Source organism: Urocitellus parryii, chromosome 4 (genome assembly GCF_045843805.1).
Source record: "Urocitellus parryii isolate mUroPar1 chromosome 4, mUroPar1.hap1, whole genome shotgun sequence".
Classification (NCBI taxonomy): domain Eukaryota; kingdom Metazoa; phylum Chordata; class Mammalia; order Rodentia; family Sciuridae; genus Urocitellus; species Urocitellus parryii.
Window position 1 is genome coordinate 106,039,273 of NC_135534.1, and position 23,245 is coordinate 106,062,517.

Genomic DNA, 23,245 nt, shown 5'->3' on the forward strand with positions numbered 1-23,245 from the left:
CCCTGCCTCCCTTCCAGTTCTGTTCACTCCTCACTCCCTCCTCTTATCTGGCAAAGGGAGTGTAAAAAAGAAATAAGGCCTCTTGAAAGTTCCATCCTATGCCAGAACACAAATCCTCCATCTCACCTGAAGTGTGTTTCAATATTTATTCAACATGTTCTGTTTGGGCTCAGTTCTGTTTACTGCTTGCTAGAAAGTGTCAGAGATAAAGCATTCTCTTGGAAGAGGACCTCCAAACTCTCCCAATCTCTCCTAGTCTGCTGATAGAGGAAATATACTACAAGGAACAACAAGAAAAAAATCAACTCTTTATTGTCACCAGTGAGAGCATCTGCCCCCACCTTACTAATCAGAACACTTAATTTAAAGTATCAATGTCTGTGTAGTGGCCCTTCCTTAGCAGCCAATATAGTCAGCTAGGGAACTGGAGACCGACTGGTATTCTATCTGGAAGCCCAGCATATTCCTTGAGTCAGGACTCTGAATGTTAAATTATAAGTATCTGCATTATAGTTGCTGCATCCCACCTTAGGAGGCTGCAAAGATCAGATGGAAAGGGAAAGTGGCAAGATGAAGAAAACCATAGCCAAAGTAGAATTAATATCATTGGAGGGCTAGAAAGGCCCAGAAAGTCGATAATAACTGGTGAAGGAAAACGCAACAACAAAATCTAGAGTATAGTGAACAGTGGCAGAGGCCTGGGCCTGGAGGCAGTCTAGGACACAAGATTGGCCCAGGTTAGGACCCTGGAGACCGTGCCATAGTAAAGGGCAATCTTCAGGGAACTCAAACATCATAGAAGAGTCGGACAAGCTGGTATCGAATGGAGAAAGTGATAGCACTGCCCAGGATCTGCAAGGAGAAATGGACTGGAATAAGAACCACGGAGAACAGGAGACAAAGAGGTATAAACTCCACCCTCAATCTCACCTGCAGCAGTAGCAGGAGCAATGTGAGGTTTCTCTCATGTATGGGCCCAAAGATTTTAAGTAGCAAGTTGATGAGAGTCATGTTGTTACACTCAGTAAAGGCACCATCCTCATTCTCACTCTGGCGCACTGTGACTAGCCTGAGGCTTTCTGCTACCTGGAGGGACCAGAGGTGAAGAGAAGTTCAGCTAATACCTACGTTTCAGGAATGGGGATCTACTTAATACTGCCAGCCTCCCCTTAGATCTGATGTAGACTTAGGATCCCCATTTCCTGAGTTCAGAATGGTGGCCTGGGGCCTTACCTCCTTGTTACCTTGTTACCTTTAAAATAAAGGTGCCCAAGAAAGAAAGGCTCTTGGTCTTGAACTTGGAATAGCTCATCTCCAGTTTGCCTGTTTTGGTATTGAGTCTGCAGGGGGGAAGACAGATTCATGTGATGGGCCCTCTAGTCAAAGACCTTTCTCCTCCCTGTAGTTAATTACTAGGAAAAGCACTGAATGTGGAATCAAACAACTTGAGATCTATTTCTGGCTCTGCTGTATGATCAGAACTGCAATGAACTTTACATGAAATGATGTAAGTAAATATGCTTTGTAAATTATAAATGGCTACCTACAAGGGAAGAGTTAGTTCTTCCTTGGAGCCTACAAAGCAAATATATAGGCTGGCTTTAGATATCCCAAGTGAAAGGCTATGATGCCCCAAAGTGGCTACCTGGGTATACGGTGACGAGGGCAGGGGATGATATGCAGGAGCTGAGGCAGTGAATAGAGGAAGTTGAACACCTGTGGCATGAAGAAGAGTAGCATGGTCTTGCTGAAGTGTCCCAAGATGCCCACCACGGCAAAGGTCATGCCAGCAAAGTAGCAGAAGGTATCTCCCACAAATACTCTCGATGGATACCTGTGTAGGAAAGAACATCTGAACCAGTGGCAAGAGACATTACCAATACTCTCTCCCACATCACACACTCTCAGCAGTGAGCTCACCCTGACCCTAGTTTTGAGAGGAGGCTATAGTTGTCACAGCCACTCTGCAGGACCCAAGGCCCTGAATTCATCTATTCCTGGGGGCTCCATAGCATACATCCCCAACTTTTACTCAGCAGAGAATAATTTCAGAATACTATCAGGCTGTGTAGCTCAGTAGTAGAGTACTTGACTGGCATGTGTCAAAGCCACGACTTTTCTAGCAACACGGGGAAAAGTGACAGAATGCTACTATCTGAAGACCCAGAAAACAGTCAATGAAGGTATGCATAGATTTAGCCTCTCCATTAAGAGCTAGGTTGTTATCAGGACCATCTTTGCCAGGTGTTCAGATAGTTGTCTTCCTTATCCACCAGGCTACTTACCAGTTATGATAGAATAATCCCAAGGTGGTGAAAAAAAAGGGTATCATGAAGTAGAGGGAAAATACATGATCATCTCGATAATCACCTTTGGAAGCAAGGAAAAAGGAAAAGTGAATACCCATACTTTTCTGTGTGCCCTCATCCTATTTTTGTTTGTATTCCCAGCTATATCATCCAGCTCACCCAAGTCACTTTTAAGAATCTATTACCCCCTTTTAGGTCACCAGGCAATTTAAAGTGTTCTACCATTTTATGGAAGCAATCAAAAACTGGTTAATGTCTTAAATTTGGTTTAGTCATTCTGACTTCAGTTTGAATACCAGCTTTACTTCCTAGCTATGTGATCTTCCATGTCACATAAGTGACTTTCCTCATCTGTAAGATAGGACAAATGATAACACCTGTTACAGAATGGTTTCAAGATTTAAATAACATGTTTTAAAAGTATTTAACATTAATAAGTACTTGTTGATATCCATCTGTCAAAGACTACCAGAAACACATTGATAGTCAAAGTTGGGTTTACTAACATAAAAAGGGTGATTATAGAGACTACACACCATATGTTTCATTCTGGTGGGGTATTAGGAGAGGCTTTTTATAGGATTCATTTTAGATAATTCTGGGGAGGTAGAAGGAAATAAGAATTGTGCTAATTCTATGATTAAGCATCTTAATATATATTAATATATAATTAGTATATACAATTATATACACCATATTTTATATATATAGAGATATATATATTTTTTAAACCTAAAAAGCAGGAGGAGGAACCATTGTTATTGGAAAGAAGCCAGGGTCTCTCATGCTAAGAGGGATTCTTGGTCATTTTTGTGGGTATCTCATGGTTTGTCTGTGCTCAGACATGATTGTGAGGGAAGAGTCTGGTTTTTGCTGTGTTCCATCATGGTCAGAGAGTGATTTTGATGCTGGGGTCTGTGAAACTGTTTCTGTACAATAGAAGATACAGCCTTGCTATTTGTGCCACTCCAGCTATAAATGACAGAGCTATTTTTCTTTCTCAAATTTGATAACTCTCTATTGTTATTTGCAAAGTAAATAGTCTCCATTATCTTTTATAATTACTCACACATTGTTTCTTTTTTTCCTCCTGAATTCCCTAAAGCCATAAATAAGACAACTTCCTTAATACTCAAGACTTCTCTTTCTCCCTATCCCAATCCCACCTACCTTCCAGCTCCACCAGGTTGAAGACAATGATGGAAGCAGAGATAACTAGAGACTGGCCAGCTTCTAGGCCATTAATCCCTGCTAGGATATTGATGGCATTGGTACAGAACACTGCCAGCAGCCCCATGTAGACATAGTAAAGGATCCCTGGGGGGAGACATAGTATGAAAAGAAGTTAATACCACCTAGGGAGGGAAGATTTAAGGATATTCTTTTGAGAAAAGTAATGAAAACACATCATAGGATAAAGAGTCACCAAAAAGGATCTGAGTAAACAGGGGAAGAACAGGAACACTTAGAGGAGAATGTGGAGCACTAGGAAGTGTGCTGTGCTGGATATCTCACAGCGGTGAAGGGTATAAAGTAGATGCCACAGGTGCAGTATTGATAGTGCTACTCACCTAAGTCCAGATGCAGGCCAAGAATTGGTCGGAAGGGCTTGGGTACCACAATGGTTGTGTTGCCAAAGTTGGTAAAATAGACCATGAGGAGAGGTAGTGAGGCAGCTGTGGGCAGCAGTAGCTTATGGCGCCAGCGCAGATTGAGTACATCATCAGCAAAGCCCAAAAAAATCATGCAGCAGATGGCAAGAAGGGCACCTATCAGGGCCACAAACTGGGGGAGGCTCAGAAATGTTATAATGCAACACTACCCGCCCTCCTAACAAGAAGTCCCGTCTTTTCGTTCGTTCCTCAGCCCTCTTACCCCAGTCCAAATAACCCCAACTCTTTCACCTCCCAGGCTCCAGCCAGTGACTCCCATTAACTCACTTACTTCATGATGGGGGAATGCCTTACATTGCTCCTCCACAAAGCAATTCAGGAAAGGAAAAGGGATGAAGCAGAAGAGGATGATAAGGAAAACTGCACCACTGATCACTCCCTGGGATTCTGGGCTGTGGTCCAGCAGCAAGGGTTCAGTGAAGGGGGGAGGGTAGAGAAGAAAGGGGGCGTGGTCACTTACTAGTGCAGACGTTACAGAAACCCATAATGGTCTTCTTCCCAGTTCTTTGGCGGGGTGGGGATGAGGAGGGCACCGCTGCTGCAGTTCCTGACACACCCAAGGGTCTCCCATCCATCCTTTCCACAGGCTAACCAGTTCTTTCCAACACCTCCCTCTTTCCAGGGTTCCTTGGTTAGCTCTCGGTCGCGTGCAAAGTCAAGCACCTCAGTCTTCGCCTCAGCCTACCCACCAGATCCCCTGCCCGCCCGCCGGATCCCCTGCCCGGGACACCGTGTGCCGCCGCTCACATCTGCTGCCGAGTGGTTTTGTTGAGGTCTTGGCCACAGAGGCGCGCGGCGATAAAGTGGCCATGGAAGGCTGGGATGAGGGTGAGTGTAGCCACAAATCCCAACAACGAGCCGATCAAATTCACCAGCAGCGGCACGGGCAAGTCCGGAAAGGCCCACATGTTAACCCGCTAGGGGCACCGCTCCGCCGCCTACTCAGCTAACTGGCAAGCTAGGCAGTAGCCCTGAGGTCTCAGCATTGGCCGCTCCTCACAAGCAGAGTCAGCCAGAGCAAAACCCAACAACTCTGACTTGACCCGCCCTCGGAATCCCCAGAAAGCTTTACAAAGCAACCTCGGCTCTGCCCGGCTGCACCTGCCCATCCAGAGTTTCCGCCCGGATCTTGATTGCAAAAGAACTATCAACACGGAAGGAAGCGACGCCATTTTTAATACGGGCACTAGCGAGGGAACAGAAGTGTTAATTTAAACTACACTTTTGTTCCAGAGTAGAGTCAGGACAAGAGTAGTGGAGAAACAATTAAAGAAAGACAAACAAGAGCGGATACTCTCCTAATACTATATTAAAGATGTACATCCCAGGGCGGAAATGCCCCCTGCCCGGTTCCAAAATGAACGCCTTCATTGTACCACGTGTTCGACACTACTCACACTCTCTCCACGTCAGTTTTGGCTAGGTCGCCCTCGCAGGTCACGTTTAAAGGGCCAGTACCCGGCGCTTAATCCGGGATGCCTTGGAGCCAGGAAGATGGCTACTGGAAGCCAGGGGACAAGCGGGAGGAACGAGGGTGTGGAACCTCACCTACTGTTCAAATAACCTGTTGTCAACGTAGTCGAAGTCAAGGTAAACACAACTCGGTTTCCATAAGCGCAGCTGCAATTTAGAAGGATGATGTAAATTCTAAAGCGTAGACTTTTGAAAAGCCCCTCCCACTCTGTACTTTTCCCTCAACATCCCACCCACCTCCTGCCCCCACTGTAACAGTTCGTTGCCTGGCAACCCAGAGTGGCACCTCACTACTGAAGGAACTGGAGTGCCTTTAGGTCTTGAATTTAACTCGGGACTTTAACTTGCTCTTGGATCACTGCATTGTCCCAAGCTCCCAGAACGAGCAGATGGAGGCCTAGGCATCTGAAATGACTAAGGAGACAGGAGAACCAGATCCACACCTGGCTTCTTGTGAGCCTGCCCATCTCCTCCTACTCAGGTTTCTTTCTCCACATTGCTGTACTTTTGTTTGACACTTTTCTCCTGCAATTAACAGTTCACCTGCATCTTCATTCTCTTACACACACACACCCCACAAGCAAATTACTTCCATTCTTCAGACAGGAAATCACAACCTGGAATTAAGAGATGACTCAAATAGTCTCGTACTTTGTCCATCCTTTCCAATATGTCATACTTTAGTTGTCAGGATAGGACTGGCTCTTTTTAGGCCAAAGACAATCTTTCCTTTCTCTCCATATCAGGTATAAACTGCCCTTTCTACTTGAAGGTGGCTATAATTAACAACAACAACAACAAAATGTATTAAATACATATAATCCCACTAATTTACTGGATAGTATTCCATCAGATTTTGTTTTTCTGTGTTTGTGCATGCAAAGTCTCTGGAGGCAAGTGTTTTCCTTTCCACAGGGTGTCCCCATGGGGCTAAGGACACAAGGATATGTGTGTACAAGGCATCATCACATGAATCTGTATCTGGAAGATGAATAGAGAGTAATTGGTGCACATGGAGGGTGCAACAGGTTGTGACCAGAGAAAGTGAGAGGGCCTTAAAGAAGAGAATTTTCTCAAAAGATTTCAGTCAGTGGTAAGAGTAGAAAATCCTTTCTTCCACATGGGAGAGTGAGAGTGAGATGCTAGGAGCAGGTGGAAAGGAGGAGCTTGGGTGATCCCCAGAGAAGGCACCACTCAGTTATCTTGTTGATCAGGAGCCTAGCCGGCTGAGACTCCCTGGAGGTCTGAGATATAATCTGTATCTATTTTTTTTTATTATTATTATTGTTAGAAGGCCAATCCCCATAAATTTTCCTTCCCACCTGGCTTAAACCCTAAAATCTCTTTACTCTTCTCCAAAAATCATCATCCCATCCATTCCCTTGAATAAGAGGACAATACACCAAGGATTCATCATCCATATATATGTTACCATCAGAAAATGGTTACCTAGGGCTGGGGATGTGGCTCAAGCGGTAGCTCGCCTGGCATGCGTGCGGCCCGGGTTCGATCCTCAGCACCACATACCAACAAAGATGTTGTGTCTGCCAAATACTGAAAAATAAATATTAAAGTTCTCTCTCTCTCTCCCTCTTTCTCACTCTCTCTCACTCTTTCTTTAAAAAAAAAAAAGAAAATGGTTACCTAGATATTTGTCATATGGTAAATGCCCAATTGATTATCAGACTAATCAGAGAGAGAAACAAACACATGACTCACTTGAAAATTTGGGCCTTTTCTAGTAAAAGTTCAAAGCAGTAGCTGAATGCTGAAAAATAGTCATTAGGATTTATAAATCACCTGAGTTGTTACTGGTCTTGGGCTGAGCAGGCAATGTCTATAATGTACATTTCCTTCTGAGCAGCCCTGAGCTCCAAGTAAGTAAAACCAATCCACTTTTTTTTTTTTTTTTTTTTTGGTGGGGGGGGGCCGGTATGAGAGATTGAACTCAGAGGCACTTTACCCTTGAGCTACCTCCCTAATCCTTTTTATTCTATTTTATTGTTACTGGGGATTGAACCAAGGGCTCAACTACTGAGCCACATCCCCAACCCTTTTTTATATTTTGTTTTGAAAAAGTGTCTTGCTTAGTTGCTTAGGGCCTCCTTAAGTTGCTGAGGATGGCTTTGAACTTTTGCTCCTTCTGCCTCAGCTTCCCAAAAGTCGCTGGGATTACAAACATGCACCACCATACTCAGCCCCTTTTATTTATTGAGACAGGGTCCTGCTAAATTGCTGGGGCTGGCCTTGAACTTGTGATCCTCCTGCTTCAGCCTCCCAAGCCACTGGAATTACAGATGTTCCCCACTGTGCCCACTCCAATTCATTATTAAGTTCATTTCCAGACTAAACTTTTCCTGAAAATATTTCACAGTATTTAAAAAGACCATGAGACTGCTCTTGATAGTCCAGGACTGTGACACTTATAGGACCCTAATTGTAGCTCTGTCCAGGCAGCTGAGTTGCTCCTGCCACCTGCCATTTCACAATACTGGGAATTGAATGCAGAGTTGCTCTAACACTGACCTATAGCCCCAGCCCTTCTTATTTTCTTATTTTGAGACAGGGTCTTACTAAGTTGCCTAGGCTTATAATGAATTTGTGATCCTTCTACCTTAGCCTCAAGTAGTGGGATTGCAGGCATGCGCCACTGCCTCTGGCACTGTGTCTTTTTACCCCTCCCCTATCAGTCCAGCTAGCAAAAGTCCTTAGCTGAAAGCAAGCCCTAGTAGCTCCCATTCCATTCCAAAGATGGAAATACAGAAATTCTTAGTGTTTATATATATATATATTGGAATATTTTGTTACATTTCTTAAAATTACAAGCAATTTGAAAATCCTTACTTATATACATAGGAAACTCTTTAAGTAAAATAGGGAACACAAAGTGATATAAATGCAATTGCTTTCCCCAAGGAGAACTTTGGCATATTTAAAGTACCTTGATTGAACATGAGGGAAGAGAGATGAGTAGGACATGGTCCTCACTCTTAGGCAATTTCCTGATGAACAGAAAAAACAAACATTTAAACAACCAGCTAGACTGTAATGCAAAATGAAATGGGTGCTTGAGATCTAACTAATTCATGTAAGACTGAATTTGGAAGCAGATCTGGCAGCATAGGACCAAGCACCTAGTGGAGGAGTTGAGGAAATGAATCTGAACTCAGAGAACTGAGATCCTTGGGAGGTCCAAATTTTCCTAAAGAAGGATTCTTGGTAGAAGAGGGTCTTTTGCATGTGGACACTTCCTGCAAAGTCTTCTCCTCTAATCCTGATTGCTCTGCCCACTCAACACTCCCTCGTGGGTTCTGGATCTGAGCTTTTCCTCCCTTGATTTCACATCTTCCGCTCCCCTGATACTAGAAATGGAAACTCTAGAAATCCCCATTGTTTTTGGAGTTTGGTGATATTGTGTGAGCAGGACCATAGCAAGATTACCTCATCACCCACTTCTCCCCATTACTCCTTACACTGGAATTTAAGGATACCTCAGACTCTTCTCTGCCTCACATGTCCCTGCTGCCAACCTTCCAGGTCCTTCCTAGCCTTACAACCTATGCTTTAGAAGGCGTTAGTTATTCTCCTATGCTCATTCTTTAGACAACCAAATGGATTTGGAAGATATTTAACACCTTCCTTTCTACCTCTCTGGAAGGCACTATGTGCCAGAGACCTTCCCATATGTGTGAAGAAGGGGCTATTGGGGCATAGGAATGCCTTTGAATTCTTCTGTAGGTTTTTCTTTCCCCAGAAAGCAAAGATAAAGCCCCAAACCTATAGGGATGGAATACTCTCTAAAACTAGGAAAAGGGTAGGTCCTGAGACCAGAGATTGAACACTATACCTACAACACCATTTTGGGGGAAACTTGTTGGGATATCACATATTTGGGGCTTTGGATTTTTTGGGGGGGAGGGGGATTTGTTTTGAAGCTTTCACCATTGTGTTGTCCTTGAACTCCTACTTTTTTTTCCCAACTCCTGGGTTGAAATGCTCCTCCCACCTCAGCCTCCTGAGTAGCTAGGTCTGTAAGCCTGCACTACTGCATCGGTGGGATATCACCTACATATTTGGATGGTACAGTCTTCTGGCCAAATCTATTGATAGTCCAGTGCTACATTACCAGCTCCCTTCTCATTACCACCCTCTCTACATGTGCTCCATAGGCAGGAGCTGTTACTATGGAAATATATTATTTTTAAAAACAGATGCATCCTAGGGCTCAGGAAATATCTCCAGAACAAACCCACACCAGGATGAGGAGGTTTAATTGGTGATCTTCCTAGGTCCTAGCTCCAAGGGGAAGGAGGTTGGTGGGTGATGGAAGGAATTCAAGGCTCCATATTCTATTCTCAACCTTTACCAGGTTCAGGTTCCGCTTTCTGTCATATCAACAGGAACCCTGCCAGGCACTTCTTTCTGAGAGTGATGCCCTGCGCCTCTCTACCCTGGGCCTAGCTTCAGTCAGGGAATGGGAACCTAGAAGCTGCTGAGCCTGGGGGTGTTGGGAGAAGGGGGCAGTGATTTCCACAGGGGTCAACGCCTTCTTAACCCCACAGGCTCCTAACTTGAAGAAATCTAAGATGCGTAGGGGAAGACGGAGGCGGCGTCTCAGATAAGTGAAGTTACTCTTGCCTTGAGCTGGGGTGAAGGGGTGCATCCCGACCGCAAGATGGGGTGGAGGCTGTCAAAGAACCTGCCTATTTTTCAAGCCAGGAACCCGCTTTGCTCGCTGCTCATCCTCCCGCCCTACTCCAGCTCTGAGCGCCAGGCTGGCCGGCCCCGCCCCGCGCGGGGTGCGGCTCCTTTAAGGGCGGGTGGGGGCGGGGCGCCGGCCGTGTTGTCAGTGTCAGCTCTGCGCACGCAGACCTCCAGCAGCCGGTGCCGGTCCGCGAGCCCCGTAGTCTCCGCAGATCAGTCCCCGCCCGGGTCCGGCGGGGCCCGCGCGGTGGGAGGAGTCGGGCGCTGGCCCGCTACTAGTCCAGGTTGGACTGCAGGACCAAGCGACGAGGGACCCGGGCAACAGAGAGAGGACCCCTGCGTCACGACCCCTGAGGACCTCTTCTCGATCTGTGGCACCCACCGGCTCCTGGCACTCTGCTCTACAGAGCCCCAGAGCCCGCGCGCCCAGCCCCGGGGGAGCCCGCCCCCGCCCCGCGGCCCGCCCGGGCCATGCTCCCCCGGGGCAGCGGCTGAGCCCGCCGGGATCGGGACCCGAGCCCGCGCAGAGCATGGCTCTGGGCTGGGGGCAGCAGGACGTGGGCTGGGCGGCCCTGCTTTTCCTCTTCGCAGCCTCACTGCTCACGGTGTTTGGCTGGCTGCTGCAATATGCCCGGGGTTTATGGCTGGCGCGGGCCCGGAGGGGCCGGGGCTCGGGAACCGCCTTAGCCACGGAGCCGGGGGGTTCCTTGCGTGAGCTGGGCGTGTGGCGCTCGCTGCTGCGGCTGCGGGCTACTCGGGCCGGCGCCCCCGAGGAACCAGGGGTCCGGGGCCTCCTGGCGTCGCTCTTTGCCTTCAAGTCTTTCCGGGAGAACTGGCAGCGGGCTTGGGTGCGAGCGCTGAATGAGCAGGCCTGCAGGGACGGGGTGAGTTGGACGGAACCCCTGAGGTCCCTTTAGCTTTTCCTTCCAGTAAAGGGACTGCTCATACTAGGAGGGCGAGGTGGGGGCGGGGAATCAACTGGGGAACCCCATGACTTCTTTTCCTTCCCAGTTCAAATGGTGCAGGTGAGGATGGGTGGGGGTTGTAAAAATCCAGTTATGTCCCAAATCTATTTTTGTGGGCTAGGTACTCTTTGGCTCCAAACACAGGCACAAGTTATCGTTCTCATAGCAACGCTAATCCCTCTGCCTGAGGGCACTTCCGCCTAGTCTGAGTGCTGGTTGGGCAAGGGGAGATAGGTGCACCTGCTGGAGGAATTTGCCTGGTCCTCATGTCACCACACCCAGTTAACATTTCATGCTCCAAATCCTTGATGTGGCCAGGGACATTCACAAGGAACATGAATTACCCCCATGCTTATCAGTAATTTCACTGCCACAAACATATCCTTTTCCTCAATGCTGATCTGCAGTGTATTTGTTGAAGGGGGGGAATATCCAGGCAAAGAGCAGATTGGAAATCCATCCTTTCCAATAAATGAACTTGGAGTTGCCCCTTGAGGGTCAGTCACTACCCAGCCCAGCCTACTTCCTCCTATTGCACCATGGGCATCTGGCCTCCCAGGAAGTGGGGCAGGAAGCATGATCATGAGACCAAGGTTAGGTGGAAGGCAGAGGTCTCCCTCTTCTGTGCCCTCTCCCATCCTGGCCCAGCAACCTCTCCTTGCCTTCACAGTCTATCAGTGTCTTGCTCAGAGGGGTCTCCATTTCCAGACTCAAGTCTAGAGGTTTTGCCCTACTAGCTCCCCAAATGCCCAGAAACAGAAGTGGCCACAAGTTGCCCTGTTTCCTTTTCCCAGCTGGCCAGATGAAAGCCAAGTAATATCTGTCAGTTTATACCTTGAACCCATCCCTCTTCATGCACCTTGTCCCTGGGTCAGAATCAACTCCCTAGGACAGCTGACTCAGCTGGACATTGGCCTCCCTTGCAGGGGGTGGGGAGATTGAGGTTCTAAGCATCCATCTCCCTGTCTCCCTTGGCCTAGTCTTTGAAGATGAGAGCTATCAGAGCAGAGAAATTGGCTTCCCTTGGTTTTGCCAGGCATGTGAGCCCTGCAGATTTGTTTCTTCCATCTCAAGACTCAAGAAAGAATTGGCGCCTATTCTGTGCCTCTTAGTTCTTCCCATCCTGCTCTTCACAGCTGTGGTTGAATTAGGGAACAGCTCTTTCAAGACCTAAGCTAAGGAGCTTTCTGCTCTAATACTATCCTGCTGTCTGCCTTGAGGAATTAGCTAGGACCCTGGACATTTGAGCCCTCTGAACTTGCTTCTTTTCCCAGTACCTCTGGTGAAGTTTCCCAAGGCCATGCTGAGCAGTTCTTCATTCCTAAGAATATAGATAGAGTCATATTCTTGAGCTTTCACATCCTATTGAAGGCCTGGCCTCATTTCTCCAGCTCTTACCTTGCAATAAGTGACCCTACTGTTTTCACCCTTAGCTCAGTTCTGTCTCTCTCTGCCCAGCTATTATATAATATTGTTGAAAATATACTTTATTTTTTTCCTATATACACCTCTTTTTGGATATATGGTGAGGGAGAGAAGGGAGGCTCCTGGTATTCCAGAAGGCATCCAGGATCTGCAGTCTAAAGCTATCTAGTCTCAGGAGTAGTGTAACTTTGCAGTTCTCACCAGCCTCTAGCAGCTGCAATCCCCTAGAGAGGTGGGTCTTGAGGGAAATACCTCTTATCCTGAAACTCTGAGCCAAGGTGAGGCCAGAAGCCAGCCTGCAGCTAAGGCATCCGCAGTGCCAGGACCCAGCCAGCAACTAAGCAGGCCAGCCATGTGGGGGGTAGCTCCAGAGAACTGATCCTGTGCCCACATTACTTCCTCAGAGCTCCATCCAAATCGCCTTTGAGGAGGTGCCCCAACTCTCACCCAGAACCAGCATTAGTCATGTGACCTGCGTAGACCAATCAGAGCGTACTATGGTAAGGGATGGCAATCCCCTCTTTGGGGCCTGAGCAGGGTTGACCCCAAGGATTCCCTTTAGTCTGAGGGTTCTTAACCTAGAGAGTCTGTGGATGCTTTAATAATCTTAGGATTGGTTTCATGAGGTCTGAGAATTCCATTAAAGTTACGGGCAAAATGTTGTATATGTGTATATATATCTATATTTTTCTGGGGAAAGGAGTCTGGCTTTTGTCTGATTCATTTAGGTGCTTATGGCTCCAAAGAGGTGAAGCCCCAAGGGAGATGGAAGGGGTCTGCTGAACCATCACAGGGCAGGGCACAGCAGGGTGAGCGCCCTGCCTCCATGCCTGACCCTGCCTCACCTACCTGTCTCAGGTGCTGCGCTGCCAGCTCTTTGCTGAGGAGGTGCGGTTCCCAGTCTCTGTGACCCAGCAGTCTCCAGCTGCCGTTTCCATGGAGACCTACCACGTCACTCTGACACTGCCACCAACACAGGTGGATAGAAACATGGGCAACTGAGTTGGGTCCGGGGAACAGTTCAATTGGCCCAGCATTTTCTGTTTGGTTTCTCTCTGGGGTAGAATTTGTCAAGGGAGGGTCCTGGAGAATTGGGAGTGGGACAAGTCAATCCAATCTCTTTGTCTCTGTTCCTAGTTGGAAGTCAACCTGGAGGAAATCCCTGGTGAGGGGCTGCTAGTGTCCTGGGCCTTCACTGATCGCCCAGATCTCAGCCTGATGGTGCTTCCCAAGCTGCAGGCCAGGGAGGTAAGAAGAGAAGGCTGGAAGAAAATAGGCAGAACAGCGAGGCAGGCAGAGCAGGAATTCCAACTCTTCATTCTCCTTTCTGCAGAGAGGTGAGGAGCAACTAGAGCTCTCAACAATTGAGGAACTGATCAAGGATGCCATAGTCAGCACACAGCCAGCCATGATGGTCAACCTCAGGGCTTGCTCTGCCGCTGGAGGCCTGGTGAGTAGAAACCCAAAGAAAAAGGTTTGCATGCACCCTATCCCCAGGGCACTATATCAGATTATTACTCTTTTTACCTCCTTTTAGGTACCCAGTGAGAAGCCACTTGTGATGCCCCAGGCTCAGCCATCCATCATCAGACCCACCCGGTTATTCCTACGGCAGCTTCGAGCATTTCATCTAGGAAGTGAACTGAGAGGTGAGAGGTAGAAGCAGCTAGAGGACTGCCAAGGCCATAGTCACAGGTACTCCCTGTCATTCTGCCATAGCTTTCCATATTTGGTCTGAGCATCTTCCAACTTCTGGTTACTCACAGGCAATGAGGAACTGTGCTGTGTAGCTGAGCTTGACAACCCCATGCAACAGAAATGGACCAAGCCTATGAGGGCTGGTCCCGAGGTGGAATGGACAGAGGACCTGGCTCTGTAAGGAATGACCCCAACCCCAACCCCTGCTCCCGTGGGCAGACTGAGGATGAAACCCTTCTAGCATAGCTCTGGCATGAATCAGTTCTACATTCAGTAGACTTTGGTGTGAGCCTCTATCATATGCCAGGCCCTAACCTAGGTCCTGGGGGTATAGACATGACCAAGATACAGCCCCAACCCCTAGGTTAATCATAGGCTTGAGGCAGTGACAGATGTACATAGAAAAGATAGTACAAGCTTGCCAATGAGGTTCACACCTCATGGGGTGGGGAGGTAATTCTCATAGTAGAATAAGGATCGGAGTAGGCTTCATGGAGGAGGTGGCATGGAGTAACAGAGTGTAAAAGTATTCTTGGCAGAAGGAACAGCTTGAGCAAATGGAAGAGGGTGGTTTGGGATTGAGTGATCAGCTAGTCAGGGTAGAGTAGGGCTGGAACATTTGAATGCCTGCCTAAAGAGAGCTATCTATGCTCAGCTCTGCCCCATTCTCTTGGGAAGATGGAAGAATTGAAGAATAGGATAATCTGATCAGAGCTCCAGTACTCTAATTTATGTATCTATCTTTCTGCCTCTGGCCTGTGATGGATCCAAGAGTGGGTTCAGTGTACTAATCTTCCCCCTCCCTGGTATGTCTTGGCCCACAGGGATCTAGGCCCCCAGAGCCGGGAGCTGATCCTCAAAGTGCTAAGGAGTGGCAACTGTGGAGACAGTGAGTGTGGGGCAAAAGGGGCACCCTGGGTGGGTACTGAGTGGGGCCTGGTCATGGGTCCAGCTCACAGTGCCACCCCTGTCCCCAGCTGAGCTCCTGGGCCAGGCCACACTGCCTGTGGGCCCCCCCTCCAGACCACTATCTCGAAGACAGGTGTGCCCACTTACCCCAGGGCCAGGGAAAGCCCTGGGCCCAGCAGCCACCATGGCAGCAGAGGTGAGTAGCTGATCCCTCGGGGGGAGGGGAATGGGTGGTCACAGGGCCTGGGTGGACTCTGAGGCCCTGACACCTTGCTCTCCCACCCCTTGGCAGCTGCAGTATGAGGAAGGCTCCCCTGGGAACCTGGGCACACCCACTCCTTCCACTCCACGCCCCAGCATCACACCTACCAAGAAGATTGAGCTGGATCGGACCATCATGCCTGATGGCACCATTGTCACCACTGTTACCACTGTCCAGTCCCGGCCCCGTGTAGAAGGCAAATTAGGTAAAGAGGAGGAGCCTGGAAGCCCAGCTCTAGCCAGGGGCCAGATACTGTAAACCCATGGCAGAACAGGGAAAGAGAACCCTGTTTCTTGGCATTCTGCTCTCATCCTGCCACTTCTTCCTCATGATCTCTCTCTCACACTTTTCCTTACATCCCTCCATTTCTCCAGCTATTCCTCTCACCCTCAGATCTTTCTGTATCTACCAACCCCTCATACAGGACTCTTGCTCTTCTACCTGTCCACATTCCCCTCTGTCTTTTCATGGGTCTCTTTCCTTCTCTGACTCCAGTCCCGACTGACTAATTGTCCTTTCCTTCATTTTCAACTTTCTAACACCCTGGAGACCTAGTAGCCTCTGTGGCATTTCTCCCTCAGTGGCCCTCGATCATACTTCTTTCATCTTTAGGAGTCCATGGCAGTTCCCCTACCTCCAGGATCCCCTATACCTCCTCTGTACACTCTCCATATTTTTATGACATCTGCTCAAACTCTTAAATGGGCCCTATGGCACTTTCCTCACTCCCTTTGGTTCCTGTGGTATCTTATTGTCCCCTTGGCATCTTCTTAATCACCCTAGTGATTAATCATCCCTTAATCATTCTTACCTCTGAGTCAACCAAAGTCTGCATCTTGACAAAGATAGTAGGGGGGCCACTCTAAAGCACCTCCCAGCTCACTGACCCTCCCCCACCCACCAGACTCCCCCTCCCGCTCCCCGTCCAAGGTGGAGGTGACTGAGAAGACGACAACTGTGCTGAGTGAGAGCAGCGGCCCCAGCAATGCCTCCCACAGCAGTAGCCGTGAGTGGGGAATGGGCATGTGTGACTGTTGGGCACTGATGCACTATAGTCAAAAACCACTTTGGGTGGGGCAGGAGGAGTTTGAGTCCAAGAAGATGCCAGGGAGAAGTCAGATTATCTATTCTCTGGGCACCCAGCAGGGGAGAGTCACCTTTCCAATGGCTTGGACCCAGTAGCAGAGACAGCGATTCGCCAGCTGACTGAGCCCAGTGGGCGGGCAGCCAAGAAGACACCCACCAAGCGCAGCACTCTCATCATCTCTGGGGTTTCCAAGGTAACAGGGCTCTAGAGAAAGGAGCTGGGCTAGGGAAAAAGCCCTAATGGGTCACTTCTGCACATTAAAACTCATCCCTTCTGCCAGGTGCCCATTGCTCAGGACGAGTTGGCACTATCCCTGGGCTATGCAGCCTCCCTGGAAGCCTCAATGCAGGAAGATGCGGGCACCAGTGGAGGTCCCTCTTCACCTCCTTCTGACCCACCAGCCACATCCCCAGGACCTCTAGATGCCCTCTCTAGTCCCACGAGTGTCCAGGAAGCAGATGAGACAACTCGTTCAGATATTTCTGAGAGGCCATCGGTGGATGATGTGGAGTCAGAAACAGGGTCTACTGGTGCCCTGGAGACCCGCAGCCTCAAGGATCACAAAGGTGGGAAGATATTGGAAGGATGCCCCCTGCTTTTATACCCAGTATTGTGACCTGGGTCCTACAGTTAGGGACATGAGGGGCTCAGCTGACTTGACTTCTCCTTCCTTCCCTAAGGTGCAGGCAAGCCAGAGGAGAGAAGGGAACTTGGTGCTTCAGTTCCTGGCCTGGGTCTGACAGGCTTGGGTGACAGGAAGGGATGTCAAATGATTTCCCTTTACCTCCATTTTTTTTTTTCCCTTCCTGGGTCTAAAGGCCTGTCTGCCTGCCTTTGTTTGTTTGTTTGTTTTAAAGAGAGAGTGAGAGAGGAGAGAGAGAGAGAGAGAATTTTTTTTTTAATATTTATTTTTTCGTTCTCAGCGGACACAACATCTTTGTTGATATGTGGTGCTGAGGATCGAACCCGGGCCATACGCATGCCAGGCGAGCGCGCTACCGCTTGAGCCACATCCCCAGCCCTGTTTGTTTGTTTTTAATTCTTCCCCTTTGTGCTGAACCTACCCATACCCCATGAGTATAAGACATTCTACACTGGCCAATGCAAGGATTATACCTCTCACAGTGACACAGGCCGTGGACTGGTCTGGTAGATCTAACTTTTTTTTTTTGTATTGGGGATTGAACTCAGGGGCACTTAACCACTGAGCCACATCCCCAGCCCTTTTTTATATTTTATTTAGAGACCGAGTTGTTTAGCACCTTGCTAAGTTGCTGAGGCTGGCTTTGAACTCGTGATCCTCCTGTCTCAGCCTCCCGAGTCACTGTGATTATAGGCGTGCACCACCATGCCCGGCTGGTAGATCTAACGTTAAAGGCTTACCCTGAAACATATTAATCTGTTGACCAATGAGCCTATCAACCATGAATCTGTTTATGATTTAAGCCTACATCACTTCTTGGGATGATGAGATTCCTAAATCCAAAGCCTGCTGTGTAAGCACCTTCTTCGTCCTCTTGGTCCTGAATTTACCTCACTGAAGTTTTGATGCACCACTTCCTGTGCACACCCTGGAATGCAGTAAATAAGTTAGTGTCAACCTACCTTTTTCTTCATGATTTATAGACATTGGGGGAACACCTTCTGCATGGCCTTTGTCTCTCCATAAGAAAGAGCCCAATTCCAAGCTGTTCTCTCAGAGCAGCTGACCTGTGACATTCCTCTTTGGGCCAGAATCAGAGGGGCAAGTGCAACCATAGCTATGAACTCACCATTTCTTCCTCAAGATGGATAAAGCACATGTTTGCTTCTACCTTCCTAAGAAAGTCTGCCAAGGCACTGGTTCTGTTCCTCATCTTCTGACCCTCCATCCTTGGTCCTTTCTCTGTCTCTCTCACCTCACCCTCCCATGCCACTCTCTCTGCCTCAGTTACACCCTCTTTCCCCACAGTGAGTTTCCTGCGCAGTGGCACTAAGCTCATTTTCCGCCGGAGGCCTCGACAGAAGGAAGCTGGTCTGAGCCAATCACACGACGACCTCTCCAACACGACAGCAACACCCAGTGTCCGAAAGAAGGCTGGCAGCTTTTCTCGCCGCCTTATCAAGCGTTTTTCCTTCAAATCCAAACCCAAGGCCAATGGCAACCCCAGCCCCCAGCTCTGAGGGCCCTCCTTACCTCCTGAGCTAGGAGAGGGCAACAGTTCTCTCAGTTCATTCCCCACATCCTCTTCTGTACCCCTTCCTGGATTCCCAGTGCCAGGGCCAGGAGAGCCCTCTGGTTCCAGGAAACCCTGTCCAGCCTGGGCTTTGGAGCCAGTTGGAAGGGTACTTGCAGTGGGAAGTGTTCAAGAAGTGGGCATCCATTGCTGTGGACATAGGAGAACGTTCATGGCTGGGAGTAAGAGATGGGCTCTGTCCTGGCATGTGTGAACATTCCTCAGAAGCCTTGGCCCCCTGCTGATACTGGCCCCCACGAGGAGTCCCAGGGTGCTCAGTTCCTCAGCAGGTCCTTCCTCCCTTATTTATTCTCTTTTCTATTTATATGCGTGGTCTAGGACCCTCAGCAAACAGATGACAGAAGGCATCTCCTAGGTGACCCTTCTTTTCTGTACCAGGAGGGTAGGTAATTCCCAGGAAGGGTTCCCATACCTCCCTCAGGTCCCTACTCAGACCAGCACCAGTGTCTGCCTCTGAGGACATTGGCGGCTCATAGGAAGCCAGGCCAGCGCCCGGGATGGGGGGCAGGTACTCCCCACCTCCCTGCCTCCCCTCCTGCTCCTCATTCCTCCCTCCCCCTTTATTACCATTTTTGTACTTGATGATTTCTCCCTGAGCAATGACTCAGTTTGAAGGAGGGAACCAGGAGCCTGGTGGGAAGCCTTCCCCAGAGAGATGGCTTGAGGGGCTTTAAAGACTGTGAATGGAGCAAGAGCACGGCTGCACCTCTGTATGTTGGGGGATGATGACGTCCATTGCTGTGTGATGGCTTGGAATTTAATTTATTAAATTAAAGTCAAATTGGAGTTTATAAACTGGGCAATTGCTTATCCTTTGAAAAGGAAATAGACTTTGGATTGAAGAATGGAAAGATGAGAGATAGGGATCCAATTAGTGAGATGGGGCAAATGTTCCTGCACAGAAAAAGGTACATGTAGAGAGGATAGAAGAAGCAAGAGGCCTGGAAGGGTGAAGTTGCAGCAAAAATGTCTTATTAGCTAGTCCAGCATCTTCATCCCCTTTTCTCAAGCAGGCTGCTCCCTCCAGGACATAGTAGAGTTCAGAGCATGGACTCTACAATGAGACTACCTGGATTTGAGTCCCAGCTCCACTAATTACCCGTGTGAGTTTGGGCAAGTTATAAAATCTGAGTTTTCTCATCTGTAAAACGGGGACTGTGGTAATAGCAGCTATCATTCAGTTGTGGGTGAGATGAAAATGAGTAAAGTTCTTAGAAGTCTGCTGCACATCATCATTGCTAAGTAAGTATCAACTATTGCCTCAGAAGAAACGAGGATGGGGAAGTCTTACAAGTGTTTCATCATAATAAAAAGTCTTATTCCTAGTTGTGGGCAAGTTTTAGCAATACCAGCAAATTCTGTCCCTGGTTCCTGTCTTCCTGGATCTTATACAGACCTTAAACCAGGTAAGCTGTTACTGAGTCTGCCACAAACACCCTGAGTGACCTTGAACAGGACACTAGTCCTTTCTGAATCTCAGCTTCCTCATCTCTGATGTAAAGATGATCTGAATAATCATTCAGGTTACTTTTAGCCTTGACATTCTATGACTTGCTTGCACCACAGAGGGTTCAAGCCATGTGCCTTTGGGTAGAGAGCATGAAATTGTTAATATTCCCTATGCTCCTGTCCATTTTAGTCACAGAAGATGGGATATTTAGAAGTGCAGATATTTAGTATTTGGTTAATTTTTATATAGTAAAATGTTCAAATCTAGGTCTTGAAAACTCAAAAGAGAGATTTTTCAAGCTGTTTCCTGTAACCTGATAAATGTGACTTATAGTAGTTACCAAGGAGCAGTTTGTTTACCAGTATGATAGACAGGCAAACACCATGAACTTATTTTTTTTTTTTAAGAGAGAGTGAGAGAGGAGAGAGAGAGAGAGAGAGAGAGAGAATTTTTTTAATATTTATTTTTTAGTTTTTTGGCGGACACAACATCTTTGTTGGTATGTGGTGCTGAGGATCGAACCCGGGTCGCACGCATGCCAGGCAAGCGCGCTACCGCTTGAGCCACATCCCCAGCCCCACACCATGAACTTATAATATAATTGTTGATGGAGGGCAGATCTCAGATTCCCACTGGACCTAGGACTGAATATATGGTAACTGGAAATTATACTCAGCTTGTGGTGCTGAGCACCCAGAGATCAATGCAGTCATATATTGTTATAATGAAGATAATCCTGATCTCATTTCAAATATAGGGATTTTAAAAATTAATGCAGGGCTGGGATGTAGCTTGGTGGAATACTTGCCTACCACCACAAAAAAAAGGGCAAAAGAAATATTAAATATAATTTCATCAACTTTATCCATTTCACACTTTCAAAAGAGATCCACCGTTTTTAATGAGAATGAATTATGCTTTAATTTTTTTGTAGCAGCTTTTAAGGAACAAATCTCAGGGGCTGGGGCTGTAGCTCGGTGGCCGAGTGCTTGCCTGGCATGCGTGAGGCACTGGGGTTGATCCTTAATACCACATAAAAATAAATAAAAAAACAAAACAAAAAAGACATTCTGTTCATCTACAACTACAAAAATTTTTTAAAAATAACAAATCTCAGCATATGTCTGGATTATTCAGCCAAAATTGTGGCTTGTTTTCAACAGAAGCTGATTGAGGTGGAAGTAAACTATGCTAGACAACAAGACACTGCTTTAAGTTGCAGAAACAGAGATTGGTCCCAGAGCAATACTGAAAGTTTGCTCTGAAACCTATGTTGAAATTCACACAGCTCTGTAACTTTTTCTTCATGAAATTGCTAAAATAAAGCTAATAGCCATTTTCATCACTGAAAATGGAATTAAAATGAAATTGGCATTTCATGAAGCACTATTATAAATGTACTTCTGAATGAATAAAGTTGATAAAAAATATATTTTGTTATTTAAAAAAATTTTTTAGTTGTAGATGGAATACCTTTATTTTATTTATTTTTATGTGGTACTGAGGATCGAACCCAGTGCCTCGAATGTGCAAAGCAAGTGCTCTACCCCTTAGCTACAACCCCAGCCCCATGTTATTTTTGAATTATGTTTTTAAATAGGGACCAAGCACCAGGTGCAGTGGCACCTGCCTGTAGTCCTAGCAATTCAGGAGGCTGAGGCAGCAGGATCACAAATTTAAAGTCAGCCCTGGCAGTTTAGCAAGACCCTGTCTCAAAATAAATAAAATTAACAACAACAAAAAAACAGGACTGAGAATGTAGCTCAGTGGTAAAGCACCTCTGGATTTAATCTTCAATACCATAAAATAAAAGGGCAGGGGGCAAGGTACAATTTATAATTCACTCTTGCATTGTTCAAAACAAAACTTATGCACAAACTGGACATTTTCTTTTTTCTTTTGCAGTCCTGGGGAACAAATCCAGGACCTCCCATATACTAGGAAAACATTGTACCACCACTGAGCTATACCCCAGATCATGATCCGTTTTAATGCATCTCTAAACCTATTTATATTGAACATTTAATGTGTTTTCTGATTATATAAATTAGGTTTATTTCTAGGTTAGAAGATATAAAAAATTATAAGGGAATAAAATATCAATCCCAATGAATGCTAAGGTATATGATTTATACATGATTTGACATCTTTTAAAATTTTTTTCTTATTATTTAGTCATAGATGGACACAGTACCTTTATTTTATTTATTTTGTTTATGTGGTGCTGAGTGCCCAGAGATATACCCCCAATCATGATCTATTTTAATGCATCTCTAAACTTATTAAACATTTAATGTGTTTTCTGATTATATAAATTAGGCTTATTAGGTTAGAAGATACAGAAAATTATGTCAATAAAAATGTCAATCCCACTGAATTTTTGTAAGGTACATTATTTGACATCTTTTTAAAAATATTTATTTTTTAGTTTTTAAGTGGACACAATATCTTTATTTTACATTTATGTGGTGCTGAGGATCGAACTCAAGTGCCTCAAGCATGCTAGGCAAGCATTCTCTTGAACCATAACCCCAGCCCTATTTGACATCTTTTTAAAATTTTTTTTTCTTATTATTCAGTCATAAATGGACACGGTACTTTCATTTTACTTATTTATGTGGTGCTGAGGACCAAACCCAGAGCGCATGCAAGTCAAGCACTCTACCACTAAGCCACAACCCCCAGCCCTTATTTGACAACTTGAACTGAGTAAATTACTAAATTTCAGCCACTGGACTAAGTGATTGGGTTATAAAGGTGAAGAAAGAGACACAATCCCTGTCCCCCCTCACTGACTAGACTAGTGTAGGATGCAGTCAAATAAACAGGTAAACAAAATAATATCCATAATGTGATGGGGCTGTACTGGGAAATACAGGAAAGGACTGTCAAAGAAAACTTCAGGGTTTGAAAAGAAGTGTCTTCGCTGAGACTAGAATGAGTAGTAATCAATCAAATAAGTGTGAGATGGAGAAGGGGAAGATTATTTCAGGGAGAAAAAGAGCAGGCACAAAGCATGAAAAGTGATAGGAGGTTAGATGCGGAGAAACTGA

General features: G+C 46.8%; 2 protein-coding genes across 5 annotated transcripts; one reads left to right on the forward strand and one right to left on the reverse strand.

Moving 5' to 3' along the window:
• Positions 1-295: 295 nt before the first annotated feature.
• Dpagt1 (dolichyl-phosphate N-acetylglucosaminephosphotransferase 1) lies at positions 296-5,099 on the reverse strand. 2 transcript variants are annotated; one of them, XM_026403460.2, is made up of 9 exons: positions 4,730-5,099; positions 4,254-4,374; positions 3,881-4,094; positions 3,480-3,626; positions 2,286-2,370; positions 1,646-1,834; positions 1,253-1,340; positions 931-1,086; positions 296-852 (listed from the first exon to the last, which is right to left on the reverse strand). In XM_026403460.2, the coding sequence occupies exons 1-9, from the start codon at positions 4,888-4,890 to the stop codon at positions 787-789; spliced, it is 1,227 nt and encodes a 408-aa protein (XP_026259245.1). In that variant the 5' UTR covers positions 4,891-5,099; the 3' UTR covers positions 296-786. The 2 variants fall into 2 exon arrangements, with proteins under 2 accessions (XP_026259245.1, XP_026259246.1); XM_026403461.1 differs by lacking the exon at positions 296-852 and having other exon boundaries at positions 1,005-1,086; positions 1,234-1,340.
• Positions 5,100-5,467: 368 nt separating this feature from the next.
• C2cd2l (C2CD2 like) lies at positions 5,468-19,523 on the forward strand. Of its 3 annotated transcripts, XM_026403478.2 has the most exons (16): positions 5,468-5,572; positions 10,018-11,043; positions 12,954-13,049; positions 13,408-13,527; positions 13,687-13,797; positions 13,883-13,999; positions 14,087-14,198; positions 14,316-14,424; positions 15,072-15,136; positions 15,225-15,352; positions 15,449-15,623; positions 16,323-16,424; positions 16,562-16,698; positions 16,786-17,071; positions 17,952-18,094; positions 18,457-18,541. In XM_026403478.2, exons 2-15 carry the CDS (start codon positions 10,690-10,692, stop codon positions 18,044-18,046), a joined length of 2,007 nt encoding a protein of 668 aa, XP_026259263.2. In that variant the 5' UTR covers positions 5,468-5,572; positions 10,018-10,689; the 3' UTR covers positions 18,047-18,094; positions 18,457-18,541. The 3 variants fall into 3 exon arrangements, with proteins under 3 accessions (XP_026259263.2, XP_026259260.2, XP_026259262.2); XM_026403475.2 differs by lacking the exon at positions 17,952-18,094 and having other exon boundaries at positions 18,457-19,523; XM_026403477.2 differs by lacking the exon at positions 17,952-18,094 and having other exon boundaries at positions 16,565-16,698; positions 18,457-19,523.
• Positions 19,524-23,245: the final 3,722 nt, after the last annotated feature.

Bases quoted from the DNA above. Each gene is read 5' to 3' on its own strand.
- Dpagt1 (XM_026403460.2), bottom strand. From the start codon at position 4,890: ATGTGGGCCTTTCCGGACTTGCCCGTGCCGCTGCTGGTGAATTTGATC. The intron at 4,095-4,253 runs GTAAGTGAGTTA...AGCCTCCCCCAG, and splicing joins AGGCATTCCCCCATCATGAA to TTTGTGGCCCTGATAGGTGC. The intron at 3,627-3,880 runs GTGAGTAGCACT...GTCTCCCCCCAG, and splicing joins TGGCCTGCATCTGGACTTAG to GGATCCTTTACTATGTCTAC.
- C2cd2l (XM_026403475.2), top strand. From the start codon at position 10,690: ATGGCTCTGGGCTGGGGGCAGCAGGACGTGGGCTGGGCGGCCCTGCTT. The intron at 14,199-14,315 runs GTGAGAGGTAGA...GGTTACTCACAG, and splicing joins TCTAGGAAGTGAACTGAGAG to GCAATGAGGAACTGTGCTGT. The intron at 16,425-16,561 runs GTGAGTGGGGAA...CTGGGCACCCAG, and splicing joins TGCCTCCCACAGCAGTAGCC to CAGGGGAGAGTCACCTTTCC.